Below are 25,000 nucleotides of genomic sequence, written 5' to 3' on the forward strand. Positions count from 1 at the left end.
TGACTGTCACTCACGATTGCTATTCCTGAATTTTGCCACCACCGTCGTTGCCGCCAGCAGGAGGAGCAGCGTCGTGGTGCCTTTGAAGTCGGCCATCCTGCACCAGCTCTTCCTCTTCCTGTCTTTCTATCACTGTGTGTGGTGCCCTGACTCCCACTCCAGCTTGGCACAGACTCACACAGGGCTCGGCAGCAACAGACACACCACACACACACACACACCTTCTCCCAGACACGCACTAACGGAGACTGAGTGCACAACCCTCTCTCAGTCCCTCACCTATCACTCGCCCACACTGAACTGGCCACGCATGCGCACTGACACCTTCTCTCCCCCAGGGCCGCTCATCCCACACAACGGAGGAGTCTGTATGTGTGTGTGCGTGTGTGTGACGTGCATTTTGGAAGGGTTAATGTGCGAGACGCTTATATACACTGATGCCGAGGGAGGGCCTGTGGATGCTGAAGGGCTCCTGTGTTAGGGTTACGTTTAGAGCTTCATTGGAGTCTTTTTGGCGCGTGTTCTGCTCTAGATTGGCTCTTTTTCATGTGGACGTGATGATCAGGACGGGATACGTGCCTTGGGGGAGAAAACGTGGGAGGGAATGATGGAAGCAGTACTTGTGATGCTGTGCTAGGAATGAAGTGAAGAATAAGAAGGGTAGCGGGCGAGTGTTGAAGAGGATGGGTATACCTTTCTGTTGAGGGATGAAAATAGGGAGGAGGTTGCTGGAGGAGAGAAGAAGGGAGGAGGCTGTTGTAGGAGAGAGAGAAGACGTGCCTTTCCGCTAAATAAGGGAGAGAAGAAGAGGAGGCTTAGATGAAAGGAGAGAAGAAGAGGCTGTCGTTGAAAAAGGGAGGAAAAAGGAACGCCATAGACGGGAAGAAGGAAGCCGTACTGGTAGAAAGGAGATGAGAGGGGAAAAAAAAGGAGAAAAGAAGGGAGAGGAGAACAGAGGGAAAAGTGGAGATTTACTGTGGATGGGAATCATTAGGGGATAAATAATTTGGAGGAGGATTCCGGTGGTGAGGGAGGCAAGAAGGAAGAGGAGGGAGGGAGAGGAGGATGGAGTGAGAAAGCATCAATTGAAGTAAACATGAAAGATTGTAATGATTCGTAAAGTTTTACATTCCTCACTCTTTGTAATGTCTAGGATCATGGTCCTCCTCCTCCTCCTCCTCCTCCTCCTCCTCCTCCTCCTCCTCCTCCTCCTCCTCCTCCTCCTCCTCCTCCTCCTCCTCCTCCTCCTCCTCCTCCTCCTCCTCCTCCATCACACCACTACACACACACTCCCACACATAATTCTCCTCCACTTCAGTTACTCTTCCTCCTCCACATACTCTCACGTTCCTCCTCCCATACACACACACACACACACACACACACACACACACACACACACACACACACACACACACACACACACACACACACACACACACACACACCACGTAGTGTAGTGGTTAGCACGCTCGACTCACAATCGAGAGGGCCGGGGTTCGAGTCCCGGGAAGCGGCGAGGCAAATGGGCAAGCCTCTTAATGTGTGGGGTGTTCACCTAGCAGTAAATAGGTACGAGATGTAACTCGAGGGGTTGTGGCCTCGCTTTCCCGGTGTGTGGAGTGTGTTGTGGTCTCAGTCCTACCCGAAGATCGGTCTATGAGCTCTGAGCTCGCTCCGTAATGGGAAAAGACTGGCTGGGTGACCAGCAGGAGACGGTGGTGAATTACACACACGGTAATGCTATCTCTGTTCCCTTTTCTCAAATTGAAAACACTTGGAAAATTTTAGAAAATATGAAATGAAAATGAGATAAAATTTGATTTTTTTTTTTTTTTTTTTTTTTTTGGTGTGTGTGTGTGTGTGTGTGTGTGTGTGTGTGTGTGTGTGTGTGTGTGTGTGTGTGTGTGAGTGATTCACTGTGATTCACTGTTTGAGCTGCTGCAGTCTCTGACGAGACAGCCAGACGTTACCCTACGGAACGAGCTCAGAGCTCATTATTTCCGAGCTTCGGATAGGCCTGAGACCAGGCACACACCACACACCGGGACAACAAGGTCACAACTCCTCGATTTACATCCCGTACCTACTCACTGCTAGGTGAACAGGGGCTACACGTGAAAGGAGACACACCCAAATATCTCCACCCGGCCGGGGAATCGAATCCCGGTCATCTGGCTTGTGAAGCCAGCGCTCTAACCACTGTGTGTGTGTGTGTGTGTGTGTGTGTGTGTGTGTGTGTGTGTGTGTGTGTGTGTGTGTGTGTGTGTGTGTGTGTGTCTACGTGAACTTGCTTGACCTTGACCTTGGTAGTTTATTGACGAAGGTAATATCGTCATCTTTCCCTAACTCCTTCCCTCCTCTCCTTCTCTTTTCCTTCCTTTTAATCTCCTTTTCCTTCCTTCCTTCCCTCCTTTTCCTCTCCTTTCCTCTCCTTCTTCCCTTCCTTTCCTTCCCTGCTTTTCTTCCTCTCTTTCTTCTTCTCCTACCTTCCCTCCTCTCCCTCCTTCTCTCCTCCTCTCCTTCCCTGTCCTTCCATTCCTCCCTTTGTCAATATGCTGCCTCATTATAATTCCGTGTTTATTAGTTCTCTCTCTCTCTCTCTCTCTCTCTCTCTCTCTCTCTCTCTCTCTCTCTCTCTCTCTCTCTCTCTCTCTCTCTCTCTCTCTCTCTCTCTCTCTCTCTCTCTCTCTCTCTCTCTCTCTCTCTCTCTCTCTCTCTCTCTCTCTCGTCATGATTTTTATATTCTACTACGATCGCCACCACCACCACCACCTCTCTCTTCTTCTTCTTCTTCTTCTTCTTCTTCTTCTTCTTCTTCTTCTTCTTCTTCTTCTTCTTCTTCTTCTTCTTCTTCTTCTTCTTCTTCTTCTTCTTCTTCTTCTTCTTCTTCTTCTTCTTCTTCTTCTTCTTCTTCTTCTTCTTCTTCTTCTTCTTCTTCTTCTTCTTCTTCTTCTTCTTCTTCTTCTTCTTCTTCTTCTTCTTCTTCTTCTTCTTCTTCTTCTTCTTCTTCTTCTTCTTCTTCTTCTTCTTCTTCTTCTTCTTCTTCTTCTTCTTCTTCTTCTTCTTCTTCTTCTTCTTCTTCTTCTTCTTCTTCTTCTTCTTCTTCTTCTTCTTCTTCTTCTTCTTCTTCTTCTTCTTCTTCTTCTTCTTCTTCTTCTTCTTCTTCTTCTTCTTCTCTCTTCTTCTCCTCTCCTCTCCTTCTCCTTTTCCTGCTCTTTCTCTTTCTCTCTCCTCCTCCTCCTCCTCCTCCTCCTCCTCCTCCTCCTCCTCCTCCTCCTCCTCCTCCATCACACCACTACATTCAATTTTTCCATATTGGTTGTTTTTTTTTCCTTTATTTCTTTGCCATCCTGGTCTGGAGGGAGTGGTGGGTGGGGAGGAGCCTTCGTCTTTGCTGTCCTTTTTTTTTTTTTTTTTTTACGTTAGTTCAAATAGAGTAATCCGCACACAGCTAAGTAAAAGCCAGTAGGTCTGCTGCTGTTTGTTCTTTCTTTGTGTTTCTTTGTTTTCCTCCTCGTAGTGGTGGATGGGGAGAAGTCTTCTGCTTTGCTGTCTGTGTCTCTTTCTCTCTTCCCTCTAGATAGTTAGAAATAGTTACCAAGCAGCGTTTCAAGGATCTAAAGTTCTGTTGGTGTTTGACTTTCCTTCTTTGTATTCCTTTGTGTTCCTCTTTCTTGTGTTTTTGTGTTTTCGGTATCAGAAAACAAAATAGGAATCGAGTTGCAGTCTACGATTCTTCCCGCCATAATTGCTTCCCCTTCTGTCTCGCTGTGACACATTACCTTCCTTCACTTCCTCCAGCAGTAGCGTTGGGTGAATGTTGGGCGGAGGCATGCCACTGTATTGCCCCTTGTTTGACGCAGGTAACCACTGTAGTGTGAGGAAGCAACCCAGCAAGGACATAAGCATTTATCTCTGCCTGTATTCCCTTCTGCTCATATTGCCTGCTTTGTATTCACCAATGATGTATTAACTCGTCAAGAAAGGAGCGTCTAAGGCTGACTAAATTTGTATGATATGCTGCTTGTGTGTGTGTGTGTGTGTGTGTGTGTGTGTGTGTGTGTGTGTGTGTGTGTGTGTGTGTGTGTGTAGACTTTTAAAGAACAGTAATTCCCCAAGTTTCCCCAAGGACTTTTACTGCTTCACGAGGTATCCTAAATGCGGGGGAGGAAGACGAGACAAGGGAATGGGGGGGAAGGAGGGAAGGTTGCATGACGTAATGATATGAAGGAGGCGGCGGAGGAGTGGGAAGGGGATTAGGGACAGCAGGAGTAAAGGGAGGGGGGTGTTTACAGAAATGACGATAAAGAAATAGAGGAATGTAAAGATGAGGGTGAAAAAGAAGGTAAAAGAAGGTAGAGGAAAAGAGAGAAATAGAAGAAGGAAGAAGAGAGAAGTGTTATTTGCAGGAAAGGAAGAGAAAGGAAGAAAATAGAAGGAAGAAAGGAGAAAAAAAAAGGAGAGAGGAATGATGAGATACGGATGAAAGAAAGAAAAAGTAGATAAAGAAAGAGGAAGAGGAAGAGAAGAGTAGAGAGGAACATAGGATAAAGAGTATGTTCAGTTAAGAAGTAGGAAAAAGATGAGAACAATAAAGTAGGAAAATTTGAGCAAGATATTTAGATGAAGAAGGAAAAAAAGAAAGAGAAATCTGAAGGCAATAAACATAAGTCGAGGAAAAATAAGAAAGGAGAAGGAGACAGAGAAGGAATGAAAAGAAGAATAAGAATAAAGAGAAGAGTTATGCTTATGAGAGAGAGAGAGAGAGAGAGAGAGAGAGAGAGAGAGAGAGAGAGAGAGAGAGAGAGAGAGAGAGAGAGAGAGAGAGAGAGAGAGAGAGCACCAATTTAAAAAAGGAAAATAAAAATACATCAAACATTGCACTTATATTTATTTGGCGACACTTGGCAACAATGTTTTTATGCATTTACTTACACGTATGTATGTGTGTGTGTGTGTGTGTGTGTGTGTGTGTGTGTGTGTGTGTGTGTGTGTGTGTGTGTGTGTGTGTGTGTGTGTGTGTGTGTGTGTGTGTGTGTGTGTGTGTGTGTGTGTGTGTTTGTGTGTGTGTTTGTAAGGGTATGATATAAGGGACGCAACATTGACATCATCAGGAAGTCTGTCATCACCATCTGTTTGTTTATTTACACTGGAGAGAGAGAGAGAGAGAGAGAGAGAGAGAGAGAGAGAGAGAGAGAGAGAGAGAGAGAGAGAGAGAGAGACAGAGAGAGAGACAGAGAGGAAGAGAACATTATCTTATTAGTGAAGCTGGAAATAATGAGTCTCTCTCTCTCTCTCTCTCTCTCTCTCTCTCTCTCTCTCTCTCTCTCTCTCTCTCTCTCTCTAAACACTTACGAACATAAACTGAAACACACACACACACACACACACACACACACACACACACACACACACACACACACACACACACACACACACACACACACACACACACACACACACACACACACACACACACACACACACACACACACACACCTGAGGAAGGGGCTGCTGCGTCACTCAAGTCTACGCCACCTGCTCTCCCCTGACGCAACTCGCCCTTTCCGTGCCACAAGACACCACAAGATCATTCCCTTGAGGAGCTCCACGCACGGACCGATACCACCACAGTGCGATCCCCACCGTGGTGCGAGCCATAAACCATTAGACTACCTGGAGCCTCACTCACATCCCCGCCCCCCTTTGTATAATTTCAGTACTGTCATCCGAATAAACCGTATATTATTACACACACACACACACACACACACACACACACACACACACACACACACACACACACACACACACACACACACACACACACACACACACACACACACACACACACACACACACACACAGCTGTAATAGGCTGTGTATGTGTACGTTGATAATAGGCTTAGTGATCTTCACATAGGCCTCTTTGGCATGCGAACAACAGGTAGACACAGTGAGAGCATTGGTTAGGCCTTTGGGTTTTAGCTTGGCATGGCTTAGCTTGGCTGGCTTGACTGTATAATACTGTGGGTTAAGCTTAAGTGTTTACATTCCCCTTAATTACACTCACACACTCATTCACTGTAGTACGATCACGGAAGCATAACAGTGGCAAAGCTTATATAGTACAGTGCCAGCAGTGATAATGGTGATAGTGATAGTGATGGTGGTCGTGGTGGTGGTGGTGGTGATGTCTACTTCCATTCACCGTGCGTCACCATCGTCACCATTATCACCACTGCACTGCGCCCTTGAGTGGAATAGCGCACGAGGCAATGAGGCGCTGAAGACTGGGTGAGGCGGTCGTGGTCTGCTCTATTGTCACCCGCCCTCATGTGGAAGATTTAGCGAAGTGTCCCTTTTAATATTGGGCTCAGTTCCGTTTTCTTTGGTGTCTCGTTTTTTTTGTGTTTTGGTGTCTAGTTTTGTGGTGGGTGTTATTTCATGTTTGTGTTTGTTGGTTTTCTTCTTCTTCTTCTTCTTCTTCTTCTTCTTCTTCTTCTTCTTCTTCTTCTTCTTCTTCTTCTTCTTCTTCCTGCTTTACTTTCTCCTTAATAGTCGTTGCTTTTCTCGTTGTCATTTTTTTTCTTCTTTTTTCTTTTTTTTACGTGAATACTTGTCAGCTCCATCCCGCATTCTCCCCCCCCACCTCTCCTTCCCTCAAGAACACCCATCACCTCTCTCTCCTCCATCTCCTCCTCCATCACCTCCACCTACTAAAAAGGCTCAGGAACTTGAACTTTTGACCTCCACTTTCTCATCTTCCACCTCCTGACGAAGCACCATCAGGAGCCTCGCCTCAGCCTCGTCAGTAGCCTCGTCAGTAGGTTCAGTCGGGAGTCACCTTAGCACTTGCCATTAGCCTTCGGGGAGGTGCTTCGGCTGCTGCTGTTGGAGGAAGGTGCTGTTATGGACTCGCAGCAACAAACACAGTGGGAGGAGTTCTGCCCCAAGCACCGGTGCGGCTGGATTTGCTGGGAGCGGGACGGGGAGCGGTGGTGGGAGCTAGTGCTGGTGTGGGCGAGACAGCAAGGCCCCTGGTGTGACTGGGCCTCAGGGGGAAGGGGAGAGGTGCTCGGGGACGGCTGTGGGGACCGGCGCTCCACAATCTTCTCCACGATGCGCGATGGTGAGGTGCCCTTCAGACGCAGCGTTGTGTTCCAGTTGCGAAACCTGAGGGAAATAAGGTGGCTCTTTAGAGGGCGGTTAGAGGACGGTGCTTAGTAGTCGGTACACACACACACACACACACACACACACACACACACACACACACACACACACACACACACACACACACACACACACACACACACACACACACACACACACACACACACACACACACACAGCGAAGGTCAAGCAAACTAAAGCTAAGGGACAGAGAAGAGGAAAGGAGAGAAAGTCACATAAAGGATGGAAGGATTGGAGGGATTCGCTTTATTTTGTCCACCCATCTACACGTGTATCCTCAGGCTTCAGGATTTTAAAAAGGAACATTTGAGGAAGATAGTCTTAAGATGACCTCCCTCAGGCAGCTGGGGCATGAGGGACACACACACACACACACACACACACACACACACACACACACACACACACACACACACACACACACACACACACACACACACACACACACACACACACACACACACTGTTATTGCAATCATAAACTCAGAAAAAAAATCACACCACTAAAAACAAGACTTTATGAACTTGAGTCACTCCTACAGACACAAATCGGTAAATACAAGCAGAGGGAAAACAAGAAGTGGGGCGCTGGCAGGGAGTGTGGGAAAGGGAGGTCAGGAGGGGACTGACCTTACGGGGAGGGCGGGGTCATCCACAAGGTCATCAAAGACGCCCTGCAGTAGGAAGGCGAGGGGCCAGGAGATCCAGGAGGAACTGCAAAACAAACAGGCGGGAGTTAGACGCAACAAAAGGAAGGGAACGAGGAGACAAATATTGAAGAGGACTTGGAAGGAGAAGACAAAGAAAATGGAATAGGTAACAAGAAGGGAACAGGGAGGCCAAAAAAAAAAAGTAATTGCAGAGGGAGAGAAGAAAAAGAGAGTTAGACGGAAAAAAAAAGGAAGGGAACGAGGAGATGAATATTGAAGAGGACATGAAGGAGAGGACAAAGAAAATGGAAGAGATAACAAGAAGGCAAAACGAAATGATTATGGAGAGAGAGGAGGAAAAAGAGACGGGGAAAAAAAAAAGGAAGGAAACGAGATGAATATTGATGAGGACATGGAGAGAAAGGAGAAAGATAATGGAAGAGGAACCAAGAACGGAACTATTAGGCAAAACAAGTAATAATGGAGGGAGAGGAGGACAAGAGAGTTGGATGAGGTAAGAAGAGAACGAGGAGGCAAAAATAATTTATTACGGAGGAAGAGAAGAAAAGAAAATGGAAGAGGAAGCAAGACCGGGACAAGAAAAATAATTATGGAAAAAGAGAAGAGGAACGGAACAGAAGGAAGAGAACGAGGAGAGACAAATATTGAAGAACATTCGGAGGGAGAGGAGAAAGAAAATAGAAGAGGAAACAAGAAGGTGAACAAGGAGGTGAAAAAAGTAACTGAAGGGAGAAGAGGAAGAAAGTTAAAGTAAGTAAGAGGAACAAGGAAGCAGAAAATGAATAGGAGTTGCGAAGGGAGAGAAAAGAATGATAATAAAAGAAAGACAAAGAAGATAGACTTGTGAAGGGAGAAGAAGAAGAAGAGAAAAAGAGTAAGAAGGAAGGAGGCAAACATTGAACAGAATTTGTATGGAAGAAGAGGAAGAAAATGATAGTAAGAGGCAGTAGAACCAATTAAGAATGGCTAAGGGAAGAGGGAGATGGGAAAGAGAACCATATCAGTAAAGGAAACGATTAAGACCAAGAAGAACTGTGGAAGAGAGAGAGAGAGAGAGAGAGAGAGAGAGAGAGAGAGAGAGAGAGAGAGAGAGAGAGAGAGGAAGTGGTAGAGCGCAGAAATTATTTGTAAGATGAGAGAGAACAGTACTGGAGTAAAAACCAAGAAAAGTTCGATGAATAAGATCTTTGATGGAAAAAAAAGGGATAAAAAAAGGTTCAATTTAAGAGGAAGGAGAATAGGGGGACTTGATAGTATAGGTAAAAAAAAAAAATATGTAATAGAAGAAATGCAATAAAAGAAACGAGAGAGTAAGAAAAGAAAGACGTGTAAAGGAATATTAACTCCGTATAACAAAGAGAGAAAAGACTTAATAGAGGAAACAAGCGTGCAGAAATAACAGAAGATATTAAACAGAAAAAAATAAAATAAAAACAGTAGTGAAGCAGAAGACAGGAGAGGTGTACTAGAAGAAATAGGAGTCTAACTGAAGTGAAGCAAGAAATGGGAGTCTAAGAGTAGTGAAGCAAGAGACAGGAGAGTTGTACTAGAAGAAATAACAAGAGATAAGGGGTTTAGGAGACGAAACAAGCATAAAGATGAGTCAGAATATGAAGATTAATAGATAGTGTGTAATAAATATGAGTGATTGAAAGAAGGGAAGAAAGGATGTTTAAAAAGTTGAGAATTATAATGATTACAAGATTAAAAGGATATTACATTCGGAAATCATACACATTATACACAGACTAAACATTATTTTACCATACCTTTGTGCTTACTGAGATGTCTTAACTCTCTTAAACACAATCAGTGGCGTGTTTTTTCAGTAGCAGGAGGGAAATGGAAGCTGTGTTGGTCCTTAAAACACAGTGACATTGAAGGTAAAGCGCGGAAGTAATGTTTTTTTTTTCTTTTTCCGTGTATTCCTGTGATAAAGTACGTATAGATATTCATATCAAATGTGAAGTTCTTATTTGGCCTCGTGGGGTGTTATCATTAGTCCATAGTGTTGCTGTTTGGTTTGTCTGGTGGTGTGTGGATGACGGACTGTTCCTGTGTACGTGCTTAATTAAGATTGTGTGTGTGTGTGTGTGTGTGTGTGTGTGTGTGTGTGTGTGTGTGTGTGTGTGTGTGTGTGTGTGAGAGAGAGAGAGAGAGAGAGAGAGAGAGAGAGAGAGAGAGAGAGAGAGAAATGCTTGCTTATTTTTTATTATTATTTTTTCACGGTAAGGCCTATAGCGCCTGTAAGTATACTTGAAGAGTGTGTATGGGAAGCGCTGTTCAGCTTCCACCCATTTGTGGCGTAGGCAGTTTTATTTACAGTGGTACAGTGGTGTTAAGGACCATATCACCACCCAAGTGCATCTTTGGCGTAACCACTTAGAACCTGAGTATCGTGGTGACATGGAGGTAACTTTAAACCACTCGACAAATTGCAAAGTATCAAGGCGGTACGTGGTGGGATTAGAACATGCGGGTGAACGTCTGCCCGATCCCACTTGATATAATAGTAGTGATTGATTTAGGGAGAGAGAGAGAGAGAGAGAGAGAGAGAGAGAGAGAGAGAGAGAGAGAGAGAGAGAGAGAGAGAGAATGCTTGATTACTTAATAGGGCCTTTACTGGTAGTGATTTATTTCGACAGTAAAGTCCCAAGTGTACATGTTCTCATTTTCACAGATACAACATTGATAAGGAACATCATCAGCTCTTCCCTCAGCTCCACAGGAATGTACAAGTGTTCTTTTCGCTGTGCTGAACACTAAACACGCTGCTCTTCTCTATTTCAGAAAGACGTAGCGGCGAGGAGTGGTGAGTGTTATGGAGCGTGTTGACAGTGTTTACTTTAAGGTCAAGGTCACCTCTTCCTTCCTATCTTGAATGGTTGTGCTTTAACTCGCTCAAACATTTTTCAACCATTTCTCTACTAGTCAGTCTTTACCGTTATTATGTTCTTTTAATCCCTTCAGTACCATGACGCGTTTCCATATTCATTCTGCTTATTAATTGGTGATTTTTATACAGCTTCAGAAACTCATGTGGGGGAATAAAATTGTGAAGACTGGCCATTAATTTTCTGACCTCCATAGACCCTTCCTTCTATGAATAAAATGATCTAACGGTACACAAATCTCAAGGTAAAACGGTATATCAGTACTGGAACACATTTTTACCTTGAGATTTATTTACCATTAGACCATTTATTGACATTAGCAAGGGTGTATGGAGGTCAGAAGATTAATGGCCATAGTCTGCACTTTTGTAATCCCCACATAAGTTTCTGAAGCTGTAAAATCACCAAAAGTAAGTAGAATGTATATGGGAACGCGTCGTGGCACTGAAGGGTTAAAGACTTATTTCTTATATACAGCAGCGTCTAAAAAATGTACTTCTATAGAGCTTAGCAAAGACGAAATGAGTTATTTTTTTTTTTTTTTATTATTTTTTTTCCGTCACTTCCTTCCATCCATACCAGTCTACAGTAACCTCAGTGTTAGCGAAAGACCACCTTGAAACAATGAAGGGCTTGAGAATAACAGTTTTATTGACACAATGGACGATATTTTTTGACACGTTGGGTGATCACGGTGGCAGCAGTTGGCAACCCTGCACGCGAGAGATCGTTTGCCATGTATTATGTATGATCTAGAAATTAATCTATATATCACCGTCACTGCTTTCAAATTTACTCAAAGCTACACGTGTTTTTAAGGGCGTTTATTCAACGTTTTTAGTGACATTAACAAGATTTCCACATTGTTAAAAGGAGAAACACTCGAGAACCCGGCTTATCATCTCCGTGGCCTTTGAAAACAGACGTGGTGGGAGAGCTGAGCGTCGTGATCATCATGTCAGCATCACGTCAAACCATGCATACATATCTTACCGACGCGACACGTGATCTGTGCGTCCTAGAAATCAAGTGGAGCCTGCGGAGTTAGTACTGGTGTGTTGGTGTTCGTGTGGGTGGACAGGTCTGGCAATCAGTTGTTACTTGATGTCATTGTGTTGATTTGATACTTACGGCCGTATTCTGAAACATCTGCGCCACATCTCTATTACTTACTTAGCTCTCTAATTGAACTTGTACAGGTTTTTAGTGTTTTTACTGTGTTTTTAGTGACAGAGCCCTCCCTGCCAGTTGAGTGAATATTACTAGCAGCTTGGAATGAACTAGACGAAAGAAAGGATTGTTTTTTCCTCCCGTTTCCTTGTCTTATAAATGAAGAACCGCACATGTAACTTTAATGAGTGTTGTTGGTAATTAAGAAAAGAGATACGACTTGTGGGTTGAGTAGATGAAATATAAAATGGATTTGGTCTCCTGTGTCTGCTGTGTCCTTGTCTTAAAAACGAAGAAAAAAAGACTACCCATGTAACTCAAATGGATGCTGTTGGTCATTAAAAAAAAAAGGATAAAATTTAACCCCTTCAATACTGGGACAGTTTTACTTTGGGATCTGTGTACGATCAGACCATTTTATTGACATTAGCAAGGGTCTATGAAGGTGAGAAGATTAATGACCAGAATCTTCACAATTTTAATCCCCACATACGTTTCTGAAACTTTGTAAAACCACCAAATAGTAAAAGAGAATGAATATGGAAGCGCGACATGGTACTGAAGGGGTTAAGATTAATAAGACCAGTGATAGGATTAATTTGGTCTCCCGTGTCTACTACGCCCTTGTCTTAGAAATATAAAACCATTCGTGTAACTCAAATATGTGTTGGTCATTCAGGAAAGGTATTTAGGGATTCATTAGACAAGGATGGGGGGGGGGTATAGATCTGACTACCTCTATTTGTTCTTCTAAATAAGAGGAAGCCACTCATGCAAACACTTCTGACATTTCTTTCCCTGATACTTTTTTCCTAACACTTTTCTTGATACATATTCCTGACAGTTTTCTTAATACTTTTTCCCTGATACTTCTTTCCTGACGCTTTATTTGATACTTTTTCCGTGATACTTTTTCTTATCATTTTTTTCCCGTTACTTTCTTTCCGAGCCTAAGATTGACCCGGCTGTTATTTATTTATTTATGTATTTTTTTTTATACCATGTGGGCTTTTCACGGGAATTTCTGGGCTTAAGGGGATACTTTTTGTGGTTCCTCCTATCTTAAAGCCCACCCGCTAGGAAACCGTTGCCCCGAGTGAGGAAGCCCAACCTACACTCGGACCGTGGACAGGATTCGAACCCATGTGCTTGGAGACCCCTTGGACCCCAAAGCACGCATGGTTCCACTGTACCACGGCGACCTTCCTGTGTTAATCCCGTCAGTACTGGAACTCATTTTTACCTTGAGTTTTGGGTGTGATTAGACGACTTTATTGACATCAGGAAGGGTCTATGGAGGTCAAAAGATTAATGGCAACAGTCTTCGCTTTTTTAATACCTACATGAGTTTCTGAAGCTGTATCAAATCACCAAGTAGTAACCAGATGAATAGGAAAATGCGTCGTGGTATTGAAGGGGTTAAGTGATGAATAATTGGTACAAAATCATCCTCGCCCATCAACTCAATCGTTCATTACTAAAAATAAATGAATGAATTAGAAGGGTTTGAATAATATACTTTACTCTATGTTTAGTGAAAAGATAAATTTTTACTGAATGCGTGAATGAGTTAACAGTGTAATTACACACACACACACACACACACACACACACACACACACACACACACACACACACACACACACACACACACACACACACACACACACACACACACACACACACACACACACACACACACACACACGTCACATACAATAGTTAAAAAAAGCACAATCATTGCATACTAACACAATTAACTTAACATAAAAATAACAACAGTAATTAAAAAACGTATACATGAAACTTATACATGTATGTATATGAAAAAAAAAGAACATCAACAAAAAGAAAACGGACATGCTACGGACATTGTAACAGAAAACCATTGAGTTTACAGAGTGGACTAAGGAATAAAGCATAGATCGAGAAGGGATGCACGAGAGATGAGCTTACAGCACACACAAGGCGAGTCCTGCTGCTGCTCTGCATGTGAGATTAATAGCGCTAAGATCATTGAGTCTCGCCTCGGATCAGCCTATTACTGACCGATCCGAATGTTGCAGTCTCACTAAACGTTTACTGTACTGGCAAGGCAATTCAACTCTTAATACCACCATACTTAGGAGCTAAAATACAGTGGTGACTTTAGGTTTGTGATTCGTTCACCATACATTCAGAATTTAAACCTTTCAAAACTCTTTCTTATTCTTCCTCTTCATGTTCTTCTTTGGCTTAATTCCGTGGTACTGACGAGGCAATTCAACTCTTAATATCCACTTACTTATGAGCTAAAATGGAGTGGCAACTTTGATTTGTGACATTCAGCACACGGTTCAGAATCAGAACCTATCAAAACCCCCGCTTCTTTTTCTTCTTAGGCTCAATCCTGTGGTACTAACAAGGCAGCTCAACTTTTAATACCACCATACTTAGCCTATAATGCAGTGGCGGCTTTTGATTTGTGACTCATTCAGCACGAGTTCAGATCAAAACCTTTCAAAACTCCTTATTCTTCTTTCTCTTCTCAGACTGAATCCCGTGGTACTGAGGAGGCAGTTCAACTCTTAATACCACTTACTCATGACCTAACAATGGAGTGGCGACTTTGATTTGTGACATTCAGCAAACATTCGGAATTTAAACCTTTCAAAATTTATCTTCTTCTTAGACTGAGTCACGTCACCACTTTCCTACTCCACTATTCTCATCCACATACTCCTCTCCAGCCTGGCTCAGTGTTCCGGGTCGTGTGACGGGGACGGCGGCACAACAATTAGTGCTGAGATGTCACTGGTTGTCCTTTTAATGAGTGCTTTGTTGTCCTTCTTTTTCGCCTCCTGCAGCATTTCCTTCAGATCGCTGCGCTGCAAAAGCTCCTCCAGGACATCAAGGTCACTGCAGGGGAAGGGCGGCGTGCAACATAAGGACACAACATACAAGACTAGCGCTACGTGGCTCAGGTTTAAGGGACATGGGTATTTTTGGGCGCTATTTGGCCAAGGGGTAAGAGAAAGAGGGGAGTTTAGGGCGTTTTCAGGTCAGGTTTAACGATCGGGGTACTTTAAGACTATTTGGCTCAGGTTTAAGGGAAAGGGTAGTTTAGGGAGTCTTTAAGTTAGTTTAAGGGATATTTTTATTTATTTGGTTCAGGTTTAAGGGAAAAGGTACATCAGGGCGTTATTTAGGTCAGTTTAAGGATAAGGGGTACTTTAGAGCGCTAGTTGGCTCCGGTTTAAGAGAAAGAGGGTTGTTTAGAGCGTTTTTAGGTCAGTTAACCCCTTTAGTACTGGAACGCATTTCTACCTTGAGATTTGGTTATGATTACACGATTTTATTTACATTAAGAAAGGACTATGATGGTCAAAAAATTAATGGCCACAGTCTTCACTATTTTAATCCCTTCATGAGTGTCTGAAGGTGTATAAAATCACCAAATAGTAACCAGATGAATAGGGAAAAAACGCCATGGTACTGAAGGGGTTAAGGGAGAGAGGTAGTTCAGTAAGCGTTATTTGCCTTAGGTTTAAGGGAAAGGGTTATTCAGGGCGTTTTTTAGGTCAGTTTAAGGGAGAGGGGTACTTAAAGAGCGCTGTTTGGCTGAAGTTTAAGAGAAAGGGTTAGTCAAGAGTTTTTTTTTTTTTCCCTAGGTCAGTTTAAGGAATTTGGGGATTTTGTTTATCTGCTTGGCTCAGGGTTAAGAGAAAAAGGTTAGTTTAAGGCGCTTTTTAAGTCAATTTTAGGAGGAGGAGTACTTCAAGGGTGTTTTTTTTAGATCAGTTTTAGGACATGGGTACTGCAGGGTCATTTTAGGGACATATTTGCCTTAGGGTGCTACTTGGCTCAGTTTAAGGGACAAGGTGACTTTAGTGAAGTAATTAGCTGAGTTTAAGGGAAGTTTTTGGGCACACTCGGAAAACAAAGCATTGTAACTGTAGTTTAAGGGGATTTTTTTAGGGAATGTTAGGGCAATATAGGGAAATGTAGCGGTTATTGGTTGTGGTGGTGGTGGTGGTTGCCTCAGTTTAAGGGAATTTTCTGGGGTAGTTTAGGGAGGTTTCTAGGGTAATTTAGAGAAGTTTGTGGAGGGCAATTTAGGGGAGTTTTTGGGGATATTAGTGAAGTTTCTGGGACAATTTAGAGAAGTTTCTGCAGCAATTTAGGGAGGTTTCTAGAACAATTTTGAGAATTTTGTGGGGCATTTTAGGGAAGTTCCTGGGAGGTTTCTAGGACTAGGATAGTTTAGAGAAGTTTTTTGTGGGGCATTTTAGGGAAGTTCCTGGAGCAATTTAGGGAAGTTTCTGGAGCAAATTAAGAAAGTTTCTAGGATAGTTTAGAGAAGTTTTATGGGGCAATGTAGGGAAGCTTCTGGGGCAGTTTAATGACCAGGAGACTGTGGCGGTACATGGGTCACTTGCAAGGAAGGATTTGGGAGCACTTTAAGGGAGCCACAACATAAAGCAGAGTTGTGGTGTTTGGATCACTTTAGGACTGAAGCTCGTGGGGACATTAAAGTAAGGAACTCGTAACTCAAAATGCCCTGAGAACCAAATGCAAAGGGAATTATTTAAAAGCAAAAAAAAAAAAAAATACTGGAATATGATTGCCACGAATATAAAAAGTTGAAATTAGAAAAAAAAATATATTGATGCAGACATAAAGAAAAAAATTATGATTCAAACAATAGATTTATAACATTAACAAGTAACTCTTAGATCAGTCAGTAGAAATTCAAAATAATGATAATAGTAATAATAATGTAATGAGATTCATGCTAAATACAAACACTACACAAATATTACAGAAACATGCAGACAGAAAGCACATAGCAGCTGTATCAAGAACAACGTAGAAGAAGAAAACTAAAAACTAAAATAGAAAATAGTGATCATAATGAATATATAAGGATAATGATAGTAGAATCTCAATGTGTATTACGTGTGGGTGATGTTAGTGCTTTGTTAATTAGTGATATGTAAAAGTGGACAGGAATACAGATCTGAGTTAGTTAAAGCTAGTTATAATGAACTGGCGAGTGGTTTGGCGTAAAGAAACAAGGAAACACGTGGACAAATAGATGACAAAGGAAGTGTAAAGGAAGTTGAAGTTGGTGTTTGTGGTTGGTGAGGGTGCAGGTGTGGAAATGAATAGATTAATAGAAATAGTGAAGAGTGGAAAAGTAGATGCAAGTGTTCTGGTGAATAGGAAAGCATAACGTGTAACTATCAAGGTAGAAGAGAAGGGCAGTGATCGTGAGAATGGATAGGTAAGTAAGGGTAATGAAGAATAGAAGACAAAGTAAAAGTAAATGCTATAGTGAAGTGTACTGGTGAATAGAAAACAGGTGTAACTATCAAGGTAGATGAGAAGGAGAGTGATAGTGAAAAAGATAGGGAAGTGAAGATAGTGAAGAGTAAAATAGAAGGTAAGAACTGATATAGTGAAGGTAAGAGTAAGTGGTATAGTGAAGTGTACTGGTGTATAGAAAACAGGTGTAACTATCAATATAAAAGAAAAATGACAGTGATAGTGAGAATAAGTAAGATAATGACAAGTAGAAGAAAGTAAAGAGGTAAGGGATATGACGAGTAGAGAAGCGTAACTAATGGAAGAGCAGTGATAGTCAAATGTACAGATGCGTAGGCGAGATGTGGCTGTCAAGGTGTTGGGGAGGCGCAGTGATGTCAGCGGTGATGTCACGAGGTACTTACATCGTTGGAGAGTTGATGGAGACGTTGCTTTCCTCGATTGACTCAGAGGTTGTGTGGCGCCTTGGGTTGTTGGCTGCGGGTGAGAGAGAGAGAGAGAGAGAGAGAGAGAGAGAGAGAGAGAGAGGACAGTGATTAAGAGTCTACTTTGATTTATTTTAGCATATATGAAAAATTAAACTAGTTACGTTTTTTCCTTCAAGTAATTCAAGAAAGGAAAGAAACATTTTTTCCCCATTTCCTCCCACCCTGTCAAATAGTTACAGTAAAGAAGCTCTGCCAGTTGTTATCACTCAAATATTTAAGACTAGACTAAGGTTTGGATGCGTTTTGCCTTACTAAATACTACTCACTTCCATTATTTTTTATCGGCTCTACTGAAGATATGAGTTTTTAAGGGTGTTTTTATGTTTCTAGGGACAGATTAACAAGATTCCTACATCACTGAAACACTCTTAAACAGCCGGCTTATCATCTCTGTAGCCTTTGAAATAGTCTTGGTGAGAGAGCAAAGCTTTTCTCAATACGAATCAAGTGAAGAAACCAGTTGTCTTTATCACCGTATCTGTCTGTATTTCCATCTTTCTATGACATTAACTCACTTAAGAGGAAGGATTTATGACATTTATTCCAAGACATTTATCCTTTTTTTTCATTTATTTATTTATTTTATTTATTTACTTATTTTTTGCTAACTGTCTGACCTGCATGGGGACTTGAAATTAAGTGGGCCCTTAAGTTTAACTCTTTCTGTTGCTTTTGGCCAGTTTCCCCCTCCATAAAGAAAACGAGAACAATTATGACTACCACAGTATCTGGCGTCACTTACATGGCAAGCTGCGAACAATTTTGGGGTTGTAGATTTTGGGATCAGACACCATGCGGACGAAGAAGGAGCGTTTGTATTGCAGGCTGGCGTCTTGCTTCCTGACCTTCTCCGCCTTGACCACCTCGTCCTCGGCCTCCACTGGTTTCTTCAGCTGCAAGGACAGAGATTGGAATAGATCAAGGGGAAGACGGTATGCATAGTGATAAGGCTCGTAGCTACCGGGGTGATCCATTTGTAGAGTAACGATTAGCTAGAGTCACCGTCAGCTGCAGGTGGTGTAAAGGGAAGAAAGGCTAAAAGGAACAGGTCAAGGGGACGAGGGTATGCATAGAAATAAGGGTTTTGTAGCTACGGCTTGATTAATTTCTAGAGTAACCGCCGGCTATAGTCATTTTCAGCTGCAGGAGGCATAGAGGAAAGGAAGGGTAGAATAAGTAGGTCAAGGGAAAGAGGGCATGTCTGAAGGAGGTTGGAGTAGGTCAAGGCATACATAGTGATAAGGGTTTTGTAGCAACGTGTTGATTAGTTTGTAGGATAACCGTCAACTGCAGGAGACATAGAGGGTAAGGGAAGGGTAAAATAGGTAAGTCAAAGGAAAGAGGAGATGCATAGTGATAAAGGTTTTGTAGCTGCTTGTTGATTCATTTGAAGGAGTAACGATTGTCTAGTCACTGCAGTCACTATCTGTAGGACGCATAGAGGTAAGAAAGGGTAGAATGAGTCAAGAAGAGTGCATGCATAGAGGAGGTTGGAGTAGGTTAAGGGGAACAGAGCATATATAGTAATAAGGCTCGTAGCTACCAGGGTGATCCATTTGTTGGTAACGATTGCCTAGTGTCACTGTCAACTGTAAGACGCACAGAGGTAAGAGAGGGTAGTAGAAGTTAAGAAGAGGGCATTTGTAGCTACCGGGTTGATTCATTTGTAGGAGTAAGGAAAGGAAGGATAAATGAAACTCGCTTCGTTTAGGTACGTGAGTGAAGGAATGCAGTCACGATTCCTATGCATTTGTCGGGAAGGAGGAAATGAACGAATGAAGATAAAAAGAAAGTAAAGTTAAAAAAAAAAAAAGTTGGAATTGACGTTTATGAAGAAAGGAAAGCTGGAAGACAAGATGGATTTTACATTGATTTTTGGACATGATTACTCGGTTTTATTAATAGGCAGAATTTCCACTATTTTAATCCCCACAGGAGTTTCTGAAGCTGTATAAAATCACCAAATACTAAGAAAAAAATGAAAAAGTGTCATGGTAGTAAAGGGATTAATATCTGCCTTACATTATATTCAATTAGCAAACATCAGCTTTCCTTTCTTCATATACTTCAAGATGATATTTGATAACTATATGATGTAAGACAAATATTAACCCCTTCAGTACCATGACACGTTTTCATAGTTTCTCTTCGTACTATTTGGTGGTTTTATACGGCTTCAAACTCATGTGGGGATTAAAATCTTGAAAATTCTGGCTATTAATCTTCCGACCACCATAGACCCTTCCTAATGCAAATAAAATCGTCTAATCATACCTAAAAATCAAAGTAAATATTGCGTCTCAGTATTGAAGGGGTTAAAGAATGAAGGACGAAAAAGTGTGCGTTCTTTTCCACTAATAAGAACTGGAGAGAGAGGAGGAATGGCGAGAAGTGATATTAGTCTCCATCATTAGCGAGATCAATGCCCGAAGCAGCCAGTCCTATTAATCACATTTTGTAGCAGTGGTGGTGGTGGTGGTGGTGGAGGAAGAGGAGTCGCTATGTTCTCGTCTGCGGCGTTTAATTACTTTTCCTCATGTACAAGATTGAATGAAGCTTAGAATTTAATCAGCACTTGTTTGATTTTTGTCGTTCTAGCAACCTCGTGTAAATTGTGGCCCTGTCTGTCTGTCTGTGTCCGTCCGTCCGTCCGTCCGTTACAGTCTGTCCGTCCGTCACAGTCTGTCTGTCTGTCTGTCCGTCCGTCCGTCCGTCCGTCACGGTCTGTCTGTCAGCGTCTGTCTGTCCGTCCGTCCGTCACGGTCTGTCTGTCAGCGTCTGTCTGTCTGTCTGTCTGTGTCTGTCTGTCTGTCCGTGTGTGTGTGTGTGTGTGTGTGTGTGTGTGTGTGTGTGTGTGTGTGTGTGTGTGTGTGTGTGTGCGTGCGTGCGTGCGTGCGTGTCAATGTGTCTGTCTGTCAATGTGTGTGTGTCTGTCTGTCTGTCTGTCTGTCTGTCTGTCTGTCAATGTGTCTGTCTGTCAATGTGTGTGTGTGTGTGTGTGTGTGTGTGTGTGTGTGTGTGTGTGTGTGTGTGTGTGTGTGTGTGTGTGTGTGTGTGTGTGTGTGTGTGTGTGTGTGTGTGCGTGCGTGCGTGCGTGCGTGCGTGCGTGCCAATGTGTCTGTCTGTCAATGTGTGTGTGTGTGTCTGTCTGTCTGTGTGTCTGTCAATGTGTCTGTCTGTCAATGTGTCTGTCTGTCAATGTGTGTGTGTGTGTGTGTGTGTGTGTGTGTGTGTGTGTGTGTGTGTGTGTGTGTGTGTGTTTTGGTGGGGCAGGGGAAGTTTATCTGTATACAGAGTATGTAAACTGTGCTTATTAGCTTATTATTATTTCTTCGTTTCTTTACTTTTTGACTCCTCCAGTTCCGAAGTATAGGGGAGTTAAGATAGGTTCAGGACAAGTACAATTTTGATACTCAATCGTAGGTATATACACTGTCGCTGCAATGTTAAGTTTTCTCTATTTTTAAAGTCGTAGTTGTCGTAGTTGTGGAAATTAAGGTCTTTGTAAAGAGAACACGTCTTTCAAGTATTTCAGGTGATAGTGAGTGAAAGTGGTGGGAGTGTGCCGCTGTACCTGGTTTTTCATAATGGAAGCAGTACAGATTACATTAAAAAAAAATTATGAACCCTAAATGTAGACAAGCGTTCTTGTTATTGAAGCAAAGCACTCCGGTTATTGAATCAAGCGGAGTCAAGCAGGAAGCGGTAACAAGACCGGATAAGGAAGAAAGAACAAAGTAGTAACGACAGACAAGTTACTAGTGAAGGGCATAACAAGACACCACGGCTGGAACCGCAGAGTACGGAGGTTTAAGAAAGGCAATACAGGCAACACACGCTAATGGTGACCCGATGTAGAACCCCAATCACGCGGTTTAGAAAATATTTACCCTTTCTTCCGCCTGAAAAACCAGAAGACGGTGAACCATTACCACCTCTGATGCCACTAGTCAGTGCCTTACAGGGTTCGGAGTGAAGTCCATGCGATGTTTTGAATCTTCGAACTGGAAGACGAGTTGTAATGTAGCTAGTTCTACAATACTTTACAGAGTAACCACTAGTACACATCCACACTCGCAGACGGGAGTGTGCGTCATTCCTCCCGGGCCGCCGCCTCCGCCTGCGCCTCCGCCTCTGCCTACTTATGCGTCACTCATCCACATCCATCCTGTACACACTCATCGCAAGATTCACACTACATTTCTTAATGACGTTTCTTACTTGAATTTTTTTTTTTCATCGAAGGACAAATCATGAGTGAATAGATATTTCACTTTAATAGTCAATGTTCTGAACTATTTATTGTTCAAACTATTATTCTTCTCTATCACCTGATGATATTATCACAGCCACGCTCACTGATGGAGGTCATGCCGATCGGGTTTATTTACATCACAGCCAATTGGAATGAATTAAAAGATCAACAATACATCAAGTCTCCATCAGATCTCCATCACTACGTACACTGATAAAAGTTAACAAGATCTAAATAGCCTGAAAAAGCTTTGTATCATCACAGCCGATTGAAATGAATTAAAAGAGCAACATTACATCAAAGTTTCCATCAGGTCTCCATCACTGCACTAATACAAGTTAACAAATTTAAAAAAAAGCCTTAAAAAAGCTTTGAATCAATACAACTAAAGGTCAGTAGGCTGAGTTCCGGGACGAGCTTCCTGGAACACGTTGTCGGCAAGGGAGCAAGCAGTCCGTTCCGTCTACTTCTACCGGACTGAACCATCCCTTGCGCTCCGTCTGGTCCTCGTCAGTCTCCAGGGACGCGTCACTCACTCACACTTTCAGGCAGTCGTCCTTACTCCCTTAGTCAGCCTCGCCGGGCGTTAATCACATCTCCCTAATTTCTAGCAACTCCTCCTTTCTTCACACTTACGCCTCCTCCTGCCCCTCTGCAGTGGCGAGGAGTCTACCACCGTGATTCATTAGTTAGTTCCCCCCTTCACCTGGGTCTCGTCTCAAAGATCTCGCTGATAAACTTAACGATGTATTGCGCTGTATTGTGCTGTGTTTAGTTACCACGTGCACTCAGTCCAACAGTACCGCCAGATAAAACACGCTGGTTTCGCCTCGTTCACTTGCTGGCTTGCTTGCTTTCTCCGATGTTAAGCCCCGTCCTTTTATTTACGGCAGGAGCAAGACAAAGCAGCAAGCGTTTTAGTGCGTTAGACAGAATGGATGTAGCATGACTTCGCCTATGCCATTCTTCGTCTTGCTCCGATGCTCAAGTCTCCTCTTATTTACACCCGAGATTACAACTCGGCCTAACAGAGCTTGGAGCGTGTGGCAGAATGGACATCCAGGACCAATTGGAAGCTGACATTGCCTTTAACTCTACTCCAAGCCGTGTCTGCAGCGTCTCCAAACATTGCCTTCCCTTTATCCAGTTTACCTTGGTGGTCAAGTCAAGGGTCCTGGTATGGCTTCAGGGTGTGAGGAGACTCGCTGGGATGGCATAAAGCCGTCTCAATGCTTAAGCTTAAATCTGTATTGCTGTTCGGTACAATTTAAGCTTTGGCACTAGTCCTAGGTCAAGCTCTTTGGTTAGCCAGGCCTTTCCTCGCAGAGAAACCTTGGCGGATGGACTGTACCTGGCTGTAGTTCTCGATGATCTCCGGGTTGGTTTCCTGAACGTCTGTGGCGAACTGTTTGATGACTTCCCAGGCGTAGTCTGTGCAGGAGAGGGCCATTCGTGAGATCGATTGGTAGCAAGGAAAAACAAAGAAAATATTGATGTATAACGTATTTCTGCGTCTTTCTTAATATTTTAGAAGTCTCTGGGGATTATCAAAGGTGTTTTCGTGACTGGAGTGATAGTTTAACAAGAGTTTTGCATCATGAATGGGAACAAAACTAGAGAATCCGATTCATAGTCTTCGTAACCCTTTAGAATCCCAGTGACAATCGAAACAAGGTAAACAGAAAACGTGTATCAGAGAAAACGGAGACTTTCAAGGGAGACTCACCAATATCATCATCCGTGGCAGTCTGGCGGCACACGCAGAAACGGATGACATACTTATCGTTGAGGGAAGCTGGGACCATGTGCAGCTTTCCCGAGGCGTTGATCGAAGTCAGCAGCTTCTGGTTGATGTCGTTTGATCCTCGCAACCTGAAACAGCCACGGGATAAATTATATATAGAAAAAATAAAGAAAATGGAATATAGAATGAGAAAGATGAGTAGAAAGTAATATTAGAGAGAAAGAAGGACAACGTTAAAGATAGGTGGATAAATAGGGAGAGTGGATAAAAATTACATGTTAAATAGACAACGATGGGAAAAGAACAGAGAGAGAGAGAGAGAGAGAGAGAGAGAGAGAGAGAGAGAGAGAGAGAGAGAGAGAGAGAGAGATGGATGGAAAAGATCAGTGAAAAAACGAAACGCAAAATATATAAGGGGAAGAAAGATAGAAATGGGGAAATAGAATGATAGATAATAAAAAAAATGATACTTGTTATGGTGATGCTATCGAGTCTTTCCCCTCCCTCCCCTCCTCCTCCTCCTCCCCTTCCCCTCCCTCTCCTCTCCCTGTCCCCTGTCCCGTCCATGTACTTGGGGAGAAACTTACACATCTCCTCCCCTAATTGCAACTTATCTGGTACTCAACTTGTTACCTTCCTAATGACGTGTGTAACTTGAGCGGTTAAAGAACATGTACCACACAGCGTTTCTCCTCGCTGACTTAAACTTGAAGGAAACTCATTGCAAGTTATAACAAGTTAACATTATAATTTCATGTTGAGTAAAGGAGTGACTTGGGAATGTGGAAGGGATGAGGGATGAAGAGACGAGCCTTGGTGTTTAAAGGTGGACTAACAGTGGATAACCTAGATAAAAATCGCTTTGATGTTTAAAGAGAATTGGACTAACAGAGTGGGGGTAATCTTAAAAGAATGGCCTTCATGTTAAATGAGAATAGGACACGAGACTAAGTTTGGAAAAATAAATAGCTTTGGTATTTAAAGAAGTGCACTAACAGAGGGGTAACCTTGGAAAGAAATTAATTTGATGAGAGTCGTTTGTCGTTTGATCTGATGGTGAAAGGGATTTGATGTTCATAAAATATTTAGCATGTTAAGAGTTATTACATCATGAATAGTAAAGCGTTAATGAGATCATGAAAAAAAAAATCTGTAAGAAAATAATGACAGTAACAGCTTGCTATTCAAAAAGACTAAATATTATTACAGAAAAATCCTAAAACTTGATAATTACCTGCTGTGTAAAGAGAAGCAGAGTAAACAAGACAAGA

The 25,000-nt window shown here is 42.6% G+C and overlaps 2 protein-coding genes across 5 annotated transcripts in view; both read right to left on the bottom strand.

The window, feature by feature from the left end:
- LOC123508412 overlaps positions 1–288 on the bottom strand; it is a 57,187-nt gene extending 56,899 nt beyond the window's left edge. The window contains exon 1 of the mRNA XM_045262153.1: positions 15–288. Coding sequence (XP_045118088.1) covers positions 15–96 — 82 coding nt within the window. The 5' untranslated portion in view covers positions 97–288. The remainder of the gene's footprint in view (positions 1–14) is intronic.
- A 6,273-nt stretch (positions 289–6,561) lies between these two features.
- Positions 6,562–25,000, bottom strand: part of LOC123508410 (aromatic-L-amino-acid decarboxylase-like) — a 59,404-nt gene continuing 40,965 nt past the window's right edge. For 2 of the 4 annotated variants that reach the window (XM_045262151.1, XM_045262150.1), the window contains exons 11-16: positions 23,712–23,857; positions 23,337–23,416; positions 18,473–18,623; positions 17,647–17,719; positions 7,831–7,914; positions 6,562–7,179 (exon numbers count right to left, since the gene is read on the bottom strand). In XM_045262151.1, the coding sequence (XP_045118086.1) occupies positions 6,852–7,179; positions 7,831–7,914; positions 17,647–17,719; positions 18,473–18,623; positions 23,337–23,416; positions 23,712–23,857 (862 nt within the window). In that variant the 3' untranslated portion in view covers positions 6,562–6,851. Of the gene's footprint in view, positions 7,180–7,830; positions 7,915–13,459; positions 14,834–17,646; positions 17,720–18,472; positions 18,624–21,620; positions 21,735–23,336; positions 23,417–23,711; positions 23,858–25,000 lie in introns of those variants that run through there. The other 2 variants (XM_045262152.1, XR_006675935.1) reach the window with 2 other exon arrangements.

This window comes from Portunus trituberculatus, chromosome 24 (genome assembly GCF_017591435.1).
Source record: "Portunus trituberculatus isolate SZX2019 chromosome 24, ASM1759143v1, whole genome shotgun sequence".
Classification (NCBI taxonomy): Eukaryota; Metazoa; Arthropoda; class Malacostraca; order Decapoda; family Portunidae; genus Portunus; species Portunus trituberculatus.